The following is an 18,626-nucleotide window of genomic DNA, read 5'->3' as shown; positions in this document are numbered from 1 at the left end:
AACTAAAAGTAAATCCAATACAGCTCTGCCAGTATCAGGTCCCTGCTAATTTCTTATAATCATCAAATGGATTGGCAACCAGTCTCCAGGAGGGGATAAAGGTATAAGAAATGCAAGATGAGTGGAAGTCATTACCTTAAAATTACCTTAAATCGCACTTGCTAGCAATAGGACAAATCCTGTGTCCACCAGCTTCAGTGATGATAGTTAATCATCATCTGTGGCGTCCCAAATGGTGCACCACGGTTTGTTGAGCCACTCCCTATCCACTGATGACTTGAACGCATCCACATAAGAGGTCTGATTCATAGATGGGTGTGTATCAGAGGATTTGTCCTGGGTGATTTGGTGAAAATCACAAAATTATACTTTTACTTTGTTTACAAAATTATACTTTTAGTTTGTCCAGGGGATGTACAGAATCCTGTCAAGAAACTAAAAAAAAAGATGCACAGAAACTGTCATAGAGACTATTTGATTCTAATTGGCCTTTTATTTTCAGGATGCCTCATTGTTTTGCTCCTAAATGCACACACCATTCAAGGTATTTCACCTGCAGCTTTTATCGATTCCCTAAAGAGGACAATGCTTCATACAAGCTCTGGGAATGTGCCACACGACACAAAGGTGTCAAACCAAATCAAGAGTCTAGGTTGTGCTCCTGTCACTTTGCTGATCTTAAGAAAAGTAATGGACCTACAATCTTTGAGTGGAATTTGAACAAGAGGTTTGAGTTGAACTTTCCTGATCTAGAGAGAAAAAGAGAGGAGTCAGAAGTAGTGGATATAGTCTTTAGTCCTAGTGAAGCCACTAGCACTGAGTTAGTTGAAACATCACCTTCTCCCTCAACTTCAACTGGTAATCTTGGAGTAATAAGGATGAACCCAGGTCCATCTCCAAGAAAGTCCAAGCTAAGAGTAGAGAAGTGTATCTTAGAGCATGAACTGGACCAGTTGAAGATTCAAAATACTGAGCTGATAAAACAGTTAGAATACAGGTCCTGCCACATGACTTTTAATGAAATCAAGCATGATGACAGGCTTGTAAGTTTTTATACAGGATTACCATCAACAGAAGTATTCATTGCAGTTCTTGATGTTGTGAAGCTTGTTAAGTTTAAATATGTTATGGACTGGAGTGTCTTAGCTCTTAAAATTGAAGACCAACTTTTACTTACTTTAATGAAGTTGAGGCAAAATTTCAAGTTTTTAGACCTTGCTGTCCGGTTTGGAGTGTCTACCACAACCTGTAAGAATGTGTTTGAGTCACTGATGGTTGTTTTGCAAATGATCTTCTTTGTTGAGGCCATTGAGAAAAGAGAATTACCATCAGTTGCCAAAAATAACTTGGAACTTCCAGAATGCTTCAAGCCTTTTCCACAATGCCATATTATACTGGATGCAACAGAGGTAGAGATTGATATATAAAAAAATCTTGACCAAAACAAACTTACTTTTTCAAATTACAAGCAGCGTAACACATTCAAAGGCCTTGTTAGAATAGCCCCTTCCAATGCTGTGATTTTTGTAAGTGAACTTTTCCTGGGTCTGTCAGTGACAAGGAACTGACAAGCCAGTTAAAAGTATTAGAATAAGTTTCAAGCGGAGACCCGATCCTTGCTGATAAAGGGTTCACCATCCATGGCATGCTACCTAGTGGTGTAGACCTTAATATTCCTCCATTTCTGTTTGGTAGACAATTTTCAGACGAACAGGTTAAGCTGACCACCAAAATAGCTCGAGCTCGAATTTATGTGGAGAGAGTGATTCAAAGAATAAAAACTTTTGAAATTCTCTCTAATGTCCCTTACCAGCTCCGAGGTGATTCATCAACAATGTTTCAGCTGTGTGGTAGTTTGGTAAACATGCAATCACCAACCATAAATCCCAGCACTGAATCTACTTCTGAACAAGCAAAAGTTTCAAAGCGGAAACAGAAAATGACCATATTTCTTAACAACCTGGAACAGAATGTTAATTCATAACCAGGGTTACCACCCCTAGTGATTTATCAATGTTTCTAGTGATTATTACATTTCTCTAGTGATTTTTTTTTTCTAAATCTAGTGATTTCTCGTGATATAGCATGTAGAATTATAATTCAGTTGAATAAAGCATACAGGAAGCCAACTAATAATAAAACAGAAAATAGTGGTCCATTTAACTTCCTAATATTTTCCAATTTGGATTTATGCAAATATCAAACAGTTTGTGGTAACAAACTGGAAGAATGGAGCAAAATGGCTTAATAGTAACCAAAAGTCTAAAAAACCAGTTACCCCCCCCCCCCCCCCCCAAGTGATTCATCACTATTTCTAGTGATTTTTAATGTTCTGTAGGGATTTTTTTCTGGCTACTGATTTTAATCTTTTTAATGTAAGTAATGGTTCAATCTTCACTACTAATATCTATTCAAAACTCCAATGATTCTCCAAATTCTATTATTTGTGATTCAAATTCCTAATATGCCCATATAACATCCTATTCTTTAAGTTATAGCTTCATGTACTAATGTATCAAACAGTTGGCTGTAACAAACTAGAAGAATGGAGCAACACGGCTCACTAGTAACTTTTTTACTAACTTAACTTTTATCAGCACGAGCCTTAACTTTTTAGTAAGAAAACTTTTAGCATGTTTTGATATCTGTGAAAATATTTCCATGGAAATAAAATTTCAAAAGTGATTAGAGAAAGATTAGAGATTAAAGTCAATTTTGAAATGAAAGTATGCTAATAAGAATTTTTCAGGCTGAGTTGTCCGCAAGAAATATCATGGAAGGTAGTGGGGAATTTTCAGTAAGGATGGAATTGATAAAAAGCTTTTTTATTATGATAAAACATAAACTATGTTGTTTTACAGTAATGTAGATTCAGATGAGCAGTCCAGACTCTTTTATAGCTTAAGAAATAGAATGTACAACTGTTACTAATAAACAAAATGTATTGGGAGAAAAATATTTTCTATGGATCTATATTGAAATTTTTGAAGGGTGGGACAAATTTTTTTCCATGAACATATAAAAAAAGGTCGTTTTCAAAATTGTTGCTGGTATCCCATTAATTATATTAGCTCAACTAGAGTAAAAAAGAAATAATTTCTAGAAAAAAGTAAAAAAGAAATAATTGATGAGATCATTAATAACCAATTTCCACAAATCAGAGGATTAGCCTAGAGTACCAATACAGGAAAGTAGAGGAACAAAGCAAGGATTTTGTTCTATTCTCTGCATACAGATGCCAAAAGACATTTTGAAAAATTTCAAGGGTAATTTTCGCTTGATGAAAAACAAAACCCAAATCTAAAGGTATTTTTTCAAATCTATGGGGGGGGAGTTATTTCAGCTCCTTCCTATAGGTAAAGAAACATAACTATTAATTACACTGATAAATAGTATTATATTTCTAGTGATTATTAGATTGATATAGTGATTTTCTTCAATAATCAAGTGATTTATGTGCTGATTTAGTTTTTTTTAAAGAATCTAGTGATTTTTTTCACCAAATAAAATGGGATGAATATATAATAGTTTAGAAAAAAATTTAGGCTATATATTTGCACATTAAGAGGTGGAAGAGGGGGGGGGGGAAGCATAGCATATATTACATATGTAACCTAACCTAGGTACCCCTCCCCCTATACCCCAAGAAACAACAGTTTAAACATTGTAAACACCATGAAAACCACGCGATGCATTCCATTTCTCTATAATAGTCTCTAGCAAATAACCCGTTTGGCGGGTTTTGTCTCTTATTAGTATATAGCAGCGACCATATAATGCAACAATATGGTTTTTTTTATTACAATTAACTTGTTTCTATAAACTAGTTAATCATGTCAGATGCATTTTTTGTGACTCTTTAGTTTTTAACGATGTTTGCAGTTTCTTTCTAGCCCTATACTATTTTACCTTAAAGAGGTCAAAGGATCTCTGAATTAGTCATTTATCCAATTTATTTATCCAATCACTTTTACAAGGTTTTGTTTACTTAAATAGTCAGTACCTTAAATTCAATTAGGATCACCAGAAGTCATCTATGTGGTCTTGAAACTGCTGTGTTTTTTTATTAGTACCTTAGCATTGATTGCTGAATAAAGGATATTTGTGTAAAAATTTTGATTTTGTTTTATTCAGAAAACATTTTTAACATGTTTGTACTGACAAGGGACAAGATTATCTATACTGCAGGCAATCAAATTAAATTGTAATAGGCTTTTTAAAGTATTTAGCACTGATGTTCATCTTCCAAAAGAATCATTAATATCATTCCAAATTTTGGAGGGGGGGGGTGTAAACCTCCAGAGAAGCATTTTAGTCACGGCAGTTCCAATGATGTACTTTTTATTTCAATCTGATGCAACTTAGATGAGTTTCACGAATTTTTTTTCAAGATTACAAATTAATGTGAATACTTTAGTCAACTCTAAAAGAATAAATAAAAAAATATAATAAAAATATTAGCGAAATTCTAGACACAGCCAGCACTCATTCCATTAAAGAAGGCAAGACCTCAAGTTCATGAAAATCTTCAATGCGTGGTACAAACATGCACCAAGAATCATCTCGTTCTATATGCATGGATACAGAATCAGCAGGCGACCAAACAAAAAAAATCACAAAACTTTCTGTTTGTCATATACATCTGCCCCTGAATTTGGTGGTAGTATTTCCGCGCAGTTGCATTGTTTTCTCTGAAGCAGAAACCACCACTGCTGTCTTTACAAATATAAAACTTGTCCGATTCAACTAAAGTCATAACAGAGCTATTCCTAGCTGAGAAAGGGCACTTAATTTCAAGTATACCGTCATTGCCAATAAGGCCATCAGGAGAGGCACCAATGATGCCAGAACTATGAAGCCACAAACCTATCAATGAGACATCTTTTTTTTGGAGCAATAAGCAGCAAGTGCAACTGGTTCATGGGTCCGTGCCCACTCAAGAGCTGCAATGGTTGATTTAGGACATTTATTTCCAATGATTTGTTCCACCAACTATTTTCTGGACTTTTTTGATTTTTCACTGAAACAAGACATAACTTCATTGAACATGCTTGCAGTTATCCGCCCTTCACGCAAACGGCACCAGAGATTATTTTTTGATTGTCCTTTAGACATAGTAGCAACACTAACAATTGTCTCCTGGTCAACCTTAAGCTTTTCCAGAACATATTTAAACTGAATTTCTTTATTCTGATCTGAAGCTTTGGCTTCCTTGATAATGCTAATTAACTCAAGTTTGTTAATCTCCAGTGTAGGCTCTGGAGTATTGAGCAAAAAATTCAAAAAAACTTTTGATCCTAAAGGCTTTATCTGCTCTGAAACTCTGTGAAAGAAATTGTCAGGTAGATTAATAGTTAGATTAGTTTTATCACCTCCAAAAAATTCACTAGCACTTTTTTTTTCAGCTGAAGTTTGTCCTTTTTGTTGCCATGTGCATAAAGTATCTGTACAGGTCAAGTTCTTGACCATATGAAGCATCACTGATGCCATATGGTGGCATCTATATTGGCCACGAGGGCTCTCACATTTCCCACCAGGAACACCACTGTCATTTATACTGACTTCCACTGCAAATATTTTTTGTTTCATTGATGCTTTGACCATAGCTTTAGCCACTCCTATCTCACCTGAGTACGAGAAGGACAGAAGATGGCTAGCTTTCAGAGCTTTCTCTCCTCTTTCAATTAATGAGTTTTCATCACCAAAGAACTGCACAAGAGCATAGAAGGATAAATCCATTTTGATCCTGAAAAGACAGAGATTATGTTAATAGGCTAAATAAATGGGAGAAAGAAAAAACAACCTGCAGTAGCTTCAGTCTCAGCTTGTACATATGTGTATTTAAAAAGAGAAGTCTCTAGAAAGGAATACAGAGGTTCTGATAAAGATTTATCTTAGAAATTGTACTAGAAGCTTTAAAGAGGATGTATGACTGGAGAGGCAACTAAGTAGACAGAATCAGCCCATTAGCATGAACAATGTGAGTAGACTTATGGCTTATCAGCTTGTAAGTGAATTTTTAGAGCTCTGTTGAACCGACAAGCAAAAAAAAAAAGGTTGAATATTGGCAAGTAATTTGGTTGACTGGATGACAGAGAATTTGACCAAAAAATATATAGCAAGAGGAAATTCCCAGGAGAAATTTCAGGTTAGTAGGCAATCAAACAACCAGCTAAATTGGGATTATAAATCCAAGTCATGCAAAGAATAGAAATGAATTTATTCCTTGGGCTATGTGACCCTACTCAACTCATAAATAAGATGAGGCAATGAAATTTGTCTTCAAATTAGATCTTTTAAATAAGCTTTTATATTCAGGATGCATGCCTCAATTGTCTATAGTTGATATGATAATTAATGTGAACACTTCTGGAAGTACAAAAAAAAAAAAAACATGTTTTGTTGATTATATTGAGCTTAAGACACATGCACATTTTCAATGTGGCAGTCTGAGTAGTTTTAAAGATGTTGTGACATATTGAAAAGGTTGTGGGCTGTCTTGACCTGCTATAGTTTGTTACTTTAGATAACATTTCTTTGGTAGTCTCCTTCAGAATTTACAGTCACAGTATTTCCTGTTTATATAATATTGGCTAGTTATATTGCTTTTAAGTTATCAAAGGGTGGAACCAAACCAAATGGTCACCTGCAGGCAAGGATATCACATACAGTGGGATATAACCCTCCTCTAATGATTTCAGCCAGTTGTTAAAACAGTAGGGTAATTTTATACAAGATCCCATAACTTATATAGTGACAAGGTGAAGAAACTGCTGAATTGCTTTGTGTAGCCTATGGTCATTCTTAATACTAATACAATAACCAATTCAATTGCAAATGTACCCTTCTTCCTGATGCTCTCAAGTATTGCCCAAGGAATATATATAAAAAAAATAAAACTATGCAATTCATACTTTTAATATGGAGGATTGCTTTACTGATCATGTTAGCATGTTTCTTTCCATTTGGCTATTATTCACTTTAAATTATTTCAAATAAAATTTTGGTAAATTATGTGCCCAATGACAAGATATATTTTAGGCTGAGAAAAAAATTAGTTTAATATATGATTAGATTGATGTAATGGAGAAATATGTTATTTTGGCCCTGTCAAAAGAATCAATATGTAGCCTACATTAAGAAGTGTCTTATATATAGTGTCATATATATTGTCTTATATATGGTATATAAATAAGTGTCTTATATATATAATAAATTTATATAAATAATCCTTTTGTTTGGTCTATGTTTTTGCCTGCTGCTACATCTTTGATGTTACACTGGAGGTACATTAAAGTCTACACCACTGGGTAGCATATCATGGATGGTGAACCCCTTATCAGCAACAACCATCAGTGACTTAATAAATTTCTTACAGGTTATGGCAGACACTCAAAACCAGACAGCAAGGTCCAATATAAATATATATATATATATATATATATATATATATATATATATATATATATATATATATATATATATATATATATATATATATATATATATATATATATATATATATATATATATATATGTACAATATGAAGTATTACTCATTAATTTATAAACTAGATTGGATTTTTTAGCCTAGATTTGCAAGTAGGCCAAATTTTAAAGCTTTTGATTTTGACAATAATGTTACTATGATTTTTTTTTGTTTTACTTATAGAAGTATTTAGTTGTGGGGGAGGGGTAATTAGACTGTTGTAGGTGAGGGTTCATTATATATATATATATATATATATATATATATATATATATATATATATATATATATATATATATATATATATATATATATAAAGCTTGACCTAGGTGCAAAACACCAATGATCAGTATCACTTTGCATACATTTCTTGTGAAACCTACCTAAGGGGCTTCTTCGAAGTCAATTTGATAAGCTTTAAGCAGAAAGAAGCAAATTTATATAAATTATCCTTGTATTTGGTGCCCACGTTTCACCCAGATTTTGAATTTAGAGCGTCAAGATAGGTGTGTGACGGCAGGACTGACCAGCCCTATTGAGTTACTCTTTAATTTCTAACTGTTGAGTACTTTCTTAACTTCCACCTTTAGTGCCTTTGACTTGGAATATTTAGTTTATATATTTCAATCTGTGTCAGCAAGTTTGTATCATTCAAGGATTTGTGAAATGAAGCAACAAAAATTTTGTTGGAACTCCCTAGCGGGATTCTGATAGGGAGAATGGGAATTCCCAAACGTCTGAACTAACTCTAAAGTGGAACAACTGCCTAGGTGTATTTCATGGAGTTTTTTACCTCTGTTAAACAGTGAACATTTCACAGATGTCACCGTATCATGTAACAGTCAAAGCATCAAATGTCATAGACTTGTTCTCTTATCTTGTAGTTCCTACTTTGAAACACTGCTTCTAGAGATTTCACACCCCCATGCTATTATTATTCTAAAGGATGTGAAATTTCATGATCTGCTAGCTTTGGTGAATTTTATGTATACAGGTGAAGTGACTGTTCCACAAGCTCAAACTAGTTCATTAATAAAAGTGGCTGAAATGCCACTCTCCAAGAAATCACTCTTTAAATGATTACTTCTAAATCCACCTTCTCTCCTATGGTAATATAGAGGTTCCGGATGATTTCTCATTGTAACCCACCCTCGCCCGAGCATAAGCTACACCTTGATCTGATTTATTAGCCTAAACTTAACTCAAATTTTCGGTGGTACTTCTGCTCTTAAAATTTTACTAAATCAAAAGAGTTTAATTGTATCCAGCCTGTGAAAGGGCATAAATATAATTTTTTGGGATTGGTATTAACTTTTATTTATCAGGTCAACTAGAGGATGTATATGACTAAATTAAACACTTCTATGTGTGTCATGATTTTCAAAAGAGTTTATGTTATTAAAAATCGCTGAAAAGTTTCTCCAGCATATAATAGAAGACCAAACTATAAATTCTTAAAGGAAAACCGGAAAGATTCAAATTCTGATTTTCTTTTTCCCTGAAAAAGACTATGTCAATATAAAACGAACAGAAATTAATTAAAAAGGAACAAAATGGTAAAGTGGAAATGGACATGTTTTTCCTGAGTATATTATTGAAAGGAAGAGACCACAGGGAACTGCCAAGTAGGAATAGGGCAACTAAAAAAGCAGAAAGCAGGTTGCAAGGGTAAGAAATCCAGACATGGAGGAATGTATACGCAAAATATTCCCTCGAGATTTCTCAAATTAACTGGAAGATGTGATGCAAAGAAATTTATTTTTATTTAAGCTTTAGAGTTTAATTTCAAGTAAGAAATTTTAAATTCCCTAATTTGTCGGATTAATTCAATTCTTAGACATTTTAAGGTATCACTGTCGGTCATTTGGATTAAAAGAATGTTTGCGACATGTTAGGATTCATGTGTCCTTATTTTCTTCCCGGGTTTCGCTCATGGCAATCAAGCTGAAAAGGAACTCTAACCCCAGGAACTCTTGCTTAGAAGAGATTCCGATAAGAACGAATACCAATTTAGTTTTCGAAAATTTAGAAAAAAAAGAGAACAAACTTATCGGCGCACCACTGATAAGTTTTTGACACCGCACCCCCATTTTTTTCTCGCTGCGCTGCGGCGAAGCATAATTAATTCCGCCGCCCCAGATTTGTAATTCAGCGCGGCTTGGAGGACTACTTGAAGCCATTCTCGGAACTAACAGGTTCCGAGCAATTTTTGGGGTACCAGAACCCATTCTGCCAAGCAAGTAATTCTCATAATGGTCAGTAGGTTTTCATTTCTCATTATAGAGCCTACACAACTTTTTTTTTCTATAATGTTGTCCGACAGGCTCATATTAATTTAAAAAAAAAAGTTTTTCTGAGGGAAGTAAAGAGCGAAATAGAAATTTAAAACTAACAAAAATTATGACTTCACAAGCCTATCTAACAGATATCGATAAAACTAGTGCAAATAAATCAGCTGGTGATATTTCCCTATCTTTGTAGGATTACAGACGCGTTCTTTAACTTTTAGTTACTATAGGCTAACCTGTGGTTCCCTCTTTACTAAGTTGCAGCTATTGCTTCAACCATGAAAAATAGTTTAAAAAACCTTCCCATAATGAAAGCGAAATTCTAACACAATACCCAAGATTGTCTGACATAAAAGGAAACAACCCTGCCTAGCCCAAAACAACCAAATTCCAACATAATATCCATGTAATAGCAGTGGGCGTACCAGGTTGTCCAATTATCTGAAAAACAACATGGACCCCATCCAAGAGAGAAATTTAATAAATAGAAATATGAGCAGACAAAATATCATCTTACCAATTAGGGATTCCATAAACATACCATCACCTTGAATGGTTAAGGATATTAGAATCTCTTGAAAAGGCCGATTAGCGTACCTACCATACAGGAGCGAATCCATGGACGTAGGGAGGGGGGGGCAAGATGGTTTGGAAAAAGCAGTTGATAAAACTCCATCACACTATCGACTGCCCCCCCTAGACAATATGCTGCCTACGCCCATGGGCGAATCTCTAGCATCTTTATTGGGGGGGGGGGGGCACGAGGGGTTCGTACCCGAAAAGTCAAGGGGGATCATTTTTTCCTTCACGTTATTGGGGGGCAACTGCCACTCCCCAAACGACGCCCTTGCTACCATAATTACAGTCTAAAATCTATGCTTTACTTCGAATTTTCTCAATTAAATAGCCGTTGGGCGAAAAGCCTGCATTACAAAAAAATATTTTCTATGTTTGTAAGAAAAAGGCACTTTGGAAACATATGCTTCAGTGATTATCTCACAATAAACTGTTTCAAATAGTTCAATAGCATTTCATTTTTCTAATTTTCCATAACACCTGTTTGAGAATTTGCTGAAGAAATATCCACAAGCACAAAAAAAAAAGTGAGATAAGCCATACAAAAATGCGATCAATTTCTGCAATACACAAGCTCATCAGATAGACACAGACAACAAAAAATCAAATAGATAAACGCCATTAAAAAACAAGTAATTTATTAAATGTCATACTAGTAGTCATTATAAAATATTTCTGCTTATGGAAACAGATTTGAACAGACACTAATATGAAATAAAGTGAGACCTTTACATAAAGAATCAACTAATCTACCATCCAGGAAACACTAGGTTCAGGGAAGATGGAACAAAGTTGACAATTCAATTTACTTCCAGTATCCTCGTGTGGCTCCTGTCCCTCCAAATCCACCGTATGACTAAAAATAAATAAAAATATATATACTACCTAATCAAAAATGTGTATCAGAGAGAAAAAGACAGAAAGAGAGAGAAGAATGCAGAAGGGAGAGAGAGGGGACGAGGAGGAGAACAAAGAGGTGACGAAGCTTGAAAAGTAGGCTGGCTTCCGAAAGTGGCACCTTCTTTAAGAAGGGAGAAAAACCGTTTACTGATTATAATATTTCGTCGCCTATATAGATTGCCAATTAGGCTGACATTCTTTTTTACTTAAAAAAAAAGTTTTCTCCCTTGTAAGTGAGAGGGGACGAGGAGAATGAGAATAAAGACCTGACAAAGCTTGAAAAAGTAGGGTGGTTTTCGAAAATGGCACCTTCTCTAAGAAGGAAGATAAACTGTTTGTTAATTATATTTCGTCACCTACATAGATTACCAATGAGGCTGACATTGTTTTTTACTTAAAAGAAGTGTTTTCCCTTGTAAGTGAGAGGGGACGAGGAAAATGAGAATAAAGACCTGACAAAGGTTGAAAAAGTAGGGTAGTTTTCGCAAATCACACCTTCTCTAAGAAGAGACATAAACTGTTTCGTCATAATATTTCGTCGCCTACACAGATTACCAATTAGGCTGACAATGTTTTTTACTTAAAAAAAAGTGTTTTCCCTTGTAAGTGAGAGGGGACGAGGAAAATGAGAATAAAGACATGACAAATGTTGAAAAAGTAGGGTAGTTTTCGCAAATGGCACCTTCTCTAAGAAGGGAGATAAACTGTTTGGTCATTATATTTCGTCGCCTACACAGATTATCAATTAGGCTGACATTCTTTTTTACTTAAAAAAAGTGTTTTTCCTTGTAAGTGAGAGGGGACGAGGAGAATGAGAATAAAGACCTTACAAATGTTGAAAAAGTAGGGTAGTTTTCGAAAATGGCACCTTCTCTAAGAAGGGACATAAACTGTTTGGTCATAATATTTCGTCGCCTACATAGATTACCAATTAGGCTGACATTGTTTTTTACTTAAAAAAAGGGTTTTCCCTTGTAAGTGAGAGGGGACGAGGAGAATGAGAATAAAGACTTGACAAAGGTTGAAAAAGTAGGGTAGTTTTCGCAAATGTCACCTTCTCTAAGAAGGGAGATAAACTGTTTCGTCATTATATTTCGTCGCCTACATAGATTATCAATTAGGCTGACATTCTTTTTTACTAAAAAAGAAGTGTTTTCCCTTGTAAGTGAGAGGGGACGAGGAAAATGAGCATAAAGACCAGACAAAGGTTGAAAAAGTAGGGTAGTTTTCGAAAATGGCACCTTCTCTAAGAAGGGAGATAAACTGTTTGGTCATTATATTCCGTCGCCTATATAGATTACCAATTAGGTTGTCATTCGTTGTTACTTCAAAAAATAAGTTTTTTTTCAATTTATTTATTTTTGAAAGTATCCATTAAAATTAAAACAAATATTTTAGTACCTGTTGCTGTTGAGGCCATGATGAGCCCGCATCATAATTTTGTCCATTCCAAGCACTCTGTTGGTACTGGGGATATGCGGTAGAAGCAGCACTGTACTGGTAGCTAGACTGATTCCACGACTGACCCCACTGCTGTGGAGAATTAGCGACTGGTGGCACCTGCTGTGGACTGGCCCACGATGATAACTGAGTAGCTGGCTGTCCCCAAGATTTACGAGGAGCAACTGCTTCCCTTCCACGACCAGCCAGAGATGCCCCAGCAGCGGGACTACCAAAAGACCTCCGTGGAGCAGAAACAGGCCTTCTATCGCCACCAGCACTGGCAGGTCCTCGTCCTCTAGTATGAAACATGGGCCCACCTCCTCTTGGACGGTCCATAGCTCTTGGTGAATACGCTGGTTCGCCAAAACCATCCTCATAGAAATCCCTAACTGGTGCAACATCACGACGATAGTCTGGAGCGCCACCATAATAGCCGTCATCGAAAGCCTAAATGACAAATTTAAGGTATGATCAAAAATTATAAACTAAATAAAAAACTATAAAATTCCATACATTTTAATTCATTCAACTCTCATTACAATTTAATTAGCAGAACCATTTCTAATTTGTATGCTGATTCTTGATATAAGACTTATTTTACGTTCGAAGTTACCAATTACAAGGACTTACGTTGTATTTTTACAGAAATTATAAATTCAGGTTTAAGCTTGCAGATTATAAAAAAAATTGCAATATAGGAGTCCATAATCACATATTCAGTAAATACTTTTACAAAAATCGTTCGATTTTGGTAATTAAGCATTCCTGAGTTGGTAATTACAAATATGAGACATTGTAACATGTAGGCTCAAAATAAACTGTAAAATATATACTTCACAAACTGTTTTTTTTTCTCAAACAAATCCGTATTGACGGATTTTTCAACTTGCAGATTGTATATCCGAGGCGGATATTGCAATGTAGAAGTCCATAAACAAACGTATTAGATATATTTCTAAAATGGCATTTCAAAAAATTCCTTTCTTAGAGAACTCAAAATAAACTGTAAAATATATACTTCACAAACTGTTTTTTTCTCTCAAACAAATCCGTATTGACGGATTTTTCAACTTGCAGATTTCTAAAATGGCATTTCAAAAAATTTTAAGCTTGTTGAGTTAACATGTAACAGCAATATAACTGGATAAGACCAAACAGAGGTATCTTTCAAACTTTCCGACTCATTTTTTTAAAGAAAGTGTGAGACATGTCACTTTTCATTTGAACGTTGTGTAAATTGTGTTCAAAATAGACGAAAGTAAAAAAAAATATGCCTTTGGGGATGAAATGACCTTTCAAAGCCTCTGAAGTAAGGCTGTAAATTATTTTCGACATAACACCTTTAAATTAGGTGTTGTTTTCTTAGACCACACTGCCGTTCTAAGACGAACAAATAAACTTTCAAATGGGGATAAATCCATTTATTTAGACAGTGAAAAAACAGGTACAGAAGTCCAGATATTTCGGTCACATATACAGCGACCATCTTCAGTAGAAATACAGTATTTCTACTGAAGACGGTCGCTGTATATGTGACCGAAATATCTGGACTTATCCCCATTTGAAAGTGTGTTTGTTCGTTGTAGCTACAGTGAAACCAGAGAGGTGCAGACTTAGTCAATAATTCATGCTTATAATAAAGAGAGGTCATTGTCATCAATTGAACGAGACCCACAAAATAACATAAATTACAAGAAATGATCAAGGCAAACTTAAAATGAACAGAAGTTACCACAACTAGAAATTTAACGCCCTCTAAGCTTATAAACCAAAGCTTTATTTGTGCTTCACTGAAAACATAACATGTTTTAAATGTTTCTTTTTTATAACGTTAACAAACAAAAAAACTTATGACATTTCCAGAAAAGAATATCATTATATACTTTCAATTTACGTTCACTAGTCCATTTCAGTAATCTTGGTTATAATTGTGATTTCTTTTTTTTTAACTTTTTTTTTGAAAAACTCTTTAGTAGAAAAGACTGTTTCTAGTAATCCAAGTAAAACGGTCCGACTCTTTGTTGGGTTGACAGACTTCTTACATCCAATAAGATAAATAAAAGTTCAAATAGGGATAAAATCCTTTTAATAGACAGTGATGATAGAAATTCACAAAAATACCAAATATTTCGGTCACATATACAGTGACCGTCATCAGTTTTAGTGACCGTCACCAGTTTTACTACTGATGACGGTCACTGTATATGTGACCGAAATATCTGGTATTTTTGTGAATTTCTATCATCACTGTCTATTAAAAGGATTTTATCCCTATTTGAACTTTTATTTATCGTCATGGAAAGGCAGTGTGGTCTCCGAAATTATCTATATCCAATAAGACATTAATAGATATAAGTAAAATTGTTATTATTTTTAGTTAATCCTTATTCTCTGCATTCATTTAGTATGTAATGGTTCATCAAGAGGGTAGATGTACCATTTTATCCAGAAGTTGCATATTCCAAGATAAGTTACCGCATTCACAGTCTAGATTATAGACTGTACCGATACCGATGCCTATGAAATTTCATGATCTAGATTGTCGCACGAACAGCATATTTAGAATACAAATTAAAAATTATCAAACCCTCCCCTAGCTCAGTTAGTAAGTGGAAAAAATAAAATAAAAATAGTGTAAATGACAAGGGAATGGGTCGATCTTATTTCCAGGCAGCAATATATATATATATATATATATATATATATATATATATATATATATATATATATATATATATTAAAAAAAAAAAAAAAAAAAAAAAAAAAAAAAAAAATCCTTGGAATAAAAACATGAATTAAGAGTACAAGCGACCCAGAAAATCGGTTGAATATAAATTTTGTGCATATTATGAAGTAAATATTGTGTTACGAATGTTTCCTTTAGGTGTAGTCAACCACTACAAGTTTATCAGAATCCCTTTGACTACCTATCAAATAAATTGAATTTTTACCCGACGTTTATACCGTATGTGCACATGCATATATGTATGTGCAATGTGAATTGTTTTAAATAAGCAATATTTTGGTTCATTTTGTCAGATAATCTTTTTTGCAGACTTATCCATCAATATTTGTATCAAGGACGATGTCTAGATAGGATACTGAACGGCTACGAACGTTCATTTCTCGGCCATTTCTTTATGGACCTTTACGATTATACAAATTGCACAGCATTTAATAGAGTCCAAGTTATATTATGCATATATCCCAATACACCTAAATGGTGTATACATCCAAAGAAACTTAAATGAGTCTCACAAAGGACCATGTTCTCCACACAGTAGCGGTTCTGGCTTCTCTTACACCCGTAACAATTATCTTGATTAGCACCCTCTCCCCCACAAAATTTTCAGGCACAATTTAAAAAAAATCCATTTATTAACAAAACTATTTCTAATTTATTAATTAATTAATGATTTAAGTTTTAGTTATTTTTTAGTTTATTACTTAATTAGATTCATTTATTTTTATTATTTATTTTTATCAACTAATTAACAATTTATTAATCATTTTCATTTATTAATTGCGACCTCTATTTTATTTAAATAAAAACAAAATTTCAAAAATAAAAAATAATAACCGTTAAATTATTTATTTGAAAATTTTGCGACCCTAAAATTTCTGCGCTCAGAGCAAGTTTCCTTTCTGTCCCTCCCCCAAAACCGCCTCTATCTTCGCAGATGCATTTTTGTAGAAAAATTCAACATTTTTCAGCTTTTCAAAACACAGATTGTCAAAATAAGTTGAATTTAAAAAATTTGAGGTACACATCAAGGCATTCACAGACTTAGAATCGCAGTCAATCAGAAAAACTTAAGAGCTTATAAAGAAAAGAGCATTTTATTTGCAATAAATTTCAATCAAATGAAAAGAAAATGACCTGGCTATATTGGAATAAGCCAGGAATAATAAGTGTACAATATGAAAAATGTAGTAAAGGCAAAAAATTCTACCAGCAGCTGGAGAAGGGGAATGAACGAAAATAAGATTTGAGCCTAAATAAAATAAGTTCAAGTGGCTCCTTTTTATGAAAGCTAAGAAAATAAAATGTAAATATACACTTGTTTAAAATATAAGGGTGGCAACAATCAGGGATGTTGGCATAAAAATATGTTTGATATTCATTTGTATAAATCCATTCTTTCCCAGGCGAGCTGTTTAAGTAATATTTAACTTCATTCTTAACCAACATCATTCCGCGCAAGTTAAAATTACTGACAAATTTCAATGTATTCTAGATGGGTACAGTACATGGGAATGCAAACGCTAACTATCCTAAACAATCTTTCGGATAATTCAGATGGCACTGTAGCAAAACTTTACGACTTCTCCGCGTTGGAAAAACGTTTCTTCGTGAGTGGAACTGCCCATGCCATCAAAGGTGGATATGGACGCAATAGTTCAACACACTCAAGAGTTTTGCCTAGTCTAGGGGGGCCACCATACAAACTTAAAAATACTTTGCAATATAAACAATTTTATAAATTATATTAAGGCTAAGGACTGCAAAAGATGTTCTTTTTCTGCAAAACGAAAAGCAGGTCGTCCTCGGTTGGGCTGGGAGGATGTCGTAAGAAAAGATTTAGGAGAAATGGGAACTTCCTGGGAGGATGAAAAGAGGGGGGATTTGAATAGATTGGGATAGAGGAGGAGCGTGCGTAACTGTGTTGGACTTAGGCGGCTTGGTGCTGCAGTGAGTTGGTAGCAGTAGTAGCATTAAGGCTTCTTGAGATAAAAAAGAAGTATAAATTACTACTCACAATAAATTTCACGCCCGCAATCAAATAAGTTTAATGGCAGTATAGCTGACATACGGTTGTTAACAATAAGAAAATCAAAAAGGCTGAAAATTCAACAGATCCTTGAGCTCAATGAGCATCACTCATTACTAACAAATTCCTGCATTATCGAAAAGTATGTATAGTAAAACCATACGACTTACTCTCTCGGGATAGACACCCCCTCTTGGGAACGGGGCTGCTCTTGCCATCATTGATGGGTAGGGAGCAAATCTTCCGCCAGGTGCAGATGGCATACGATCTCTGTAACCCATTGGACCTCGAGGGGGCTCAAAACTTCTTCTCGGCCCACGTCGGTCTTCAAATCTGCCTCGACTAAGGTCTCGGCTACGTGCGTCACGACCACGACCGCGAGTTCCTCTACGGCGCTTATCTAAAAGGTATAATATAATGTTATTGCTTCTTTATTATTGTACAAAAATAATTCAAATTTGACCGTATTTGGCAAGCCAATTTTTCCAAGACAGGGTTTGATATCTTTCATCTATAATAAGTCAATGAATGGGAAAATAGTAGTATTATGGAGTGTTAAATATCGTTATTTTTCAGGGTTTTCTTTTAATCCTGTTCTGCTGTGATACCAAACTGAAGATACTGAATTAAACGCATATCCAGCTATCGTAGAGATCTGATTCTGAGCTGAGATCGAACTCATTTATAAAAGTATTTACCTTTTTCTTCTGGGGTCTGGTGGGTTCCCCCACCCTCCCCCCGAAAATTCTCCCCATATGTAAAATTTATCAGCCTAAGGGAGAGTAAGACAAATAGAAAGAATGAAAAAAAGAGATTCTGGAATATTCCACCAACATTCCAATATACAATAAGAATGTGTACTATTTTAGACGGCCAAGCTCATATAAACCTCAAACCGCATGTCAATGACTAAATATTGGAGCCTGATCTAACCTCAAAGCTAACCTCTAACATCAACCATCTAAACCCTAAACCGCGTACCAATCACAGAATGTTGGACTTTTGCCCCATGTTATTTCTATATGGATAAAGACCTTAATTAGCTACAGAAGAAACTTTCAAAACAAACTTCATTTATAGGGCTTATTGTCATAAGTTTTCAACAAATAATACATGGGATAAATGTGAAGAAGGTGGGATATAGGATGCCAATATCTT

The 18,626-nt window shown here is 34.5% G+C and overlaps 1 protein-coding gene across 1 annotated transcript in view; it reads right to left on the bottom strand.

Moving 5' to 3' along the window:
* Positions 1–10,974: 10,974 nt before the first annotated feature.
* LOC148953793 (heterogeneous nuclear ribonucleoprotein U-like protein 1) overlaps positions 10,975–18,626 on the bottom strand; it is a 54,692-nt gene continuing 47,040 nt past the window's right edge. Inside the window, exons 12-14 of the mRNA XM_089085637.1 lie at positions 17,639–17,868; positions 12,655–13,143; positions 10,975–11,209 (exon numbers count right to left, since the gene is read on the bottom strand). Of these exons, the coding sequence (XP_088941763.1) occupies positions 11,159–11,209; positions 12,655–13,143; positions 17,639–17,868 (770 nt within the window). The 3' untranslated portion in view covers positions 10,975–11,158. The remainder of the gene's footprint in view (positions 11,210–12,654; positions 13,144–17,638; positions 17,869–18,626) is intronic.

The sequence above is a fragment of the Artemia sp. Qi Xiang Cuo genome, chromosome 3 (genome assembly GCF_049724085.1).
Source record: "Artemia sp. Qi Xiang Cuo chromosome 3, ASM4972408v1, whole genome shotgun sequence".
Classification (NCBI taxonomy): Eukaryota; Metazoa; Arthropoda; class Branchiopoda; order Anostraca; family Artemiidae; genus Artemia; species Artemia sp. Qi Xiang Cuo.
This window is presented reverse-complemented; position numbering and strand designations above follow the sequence as displayed.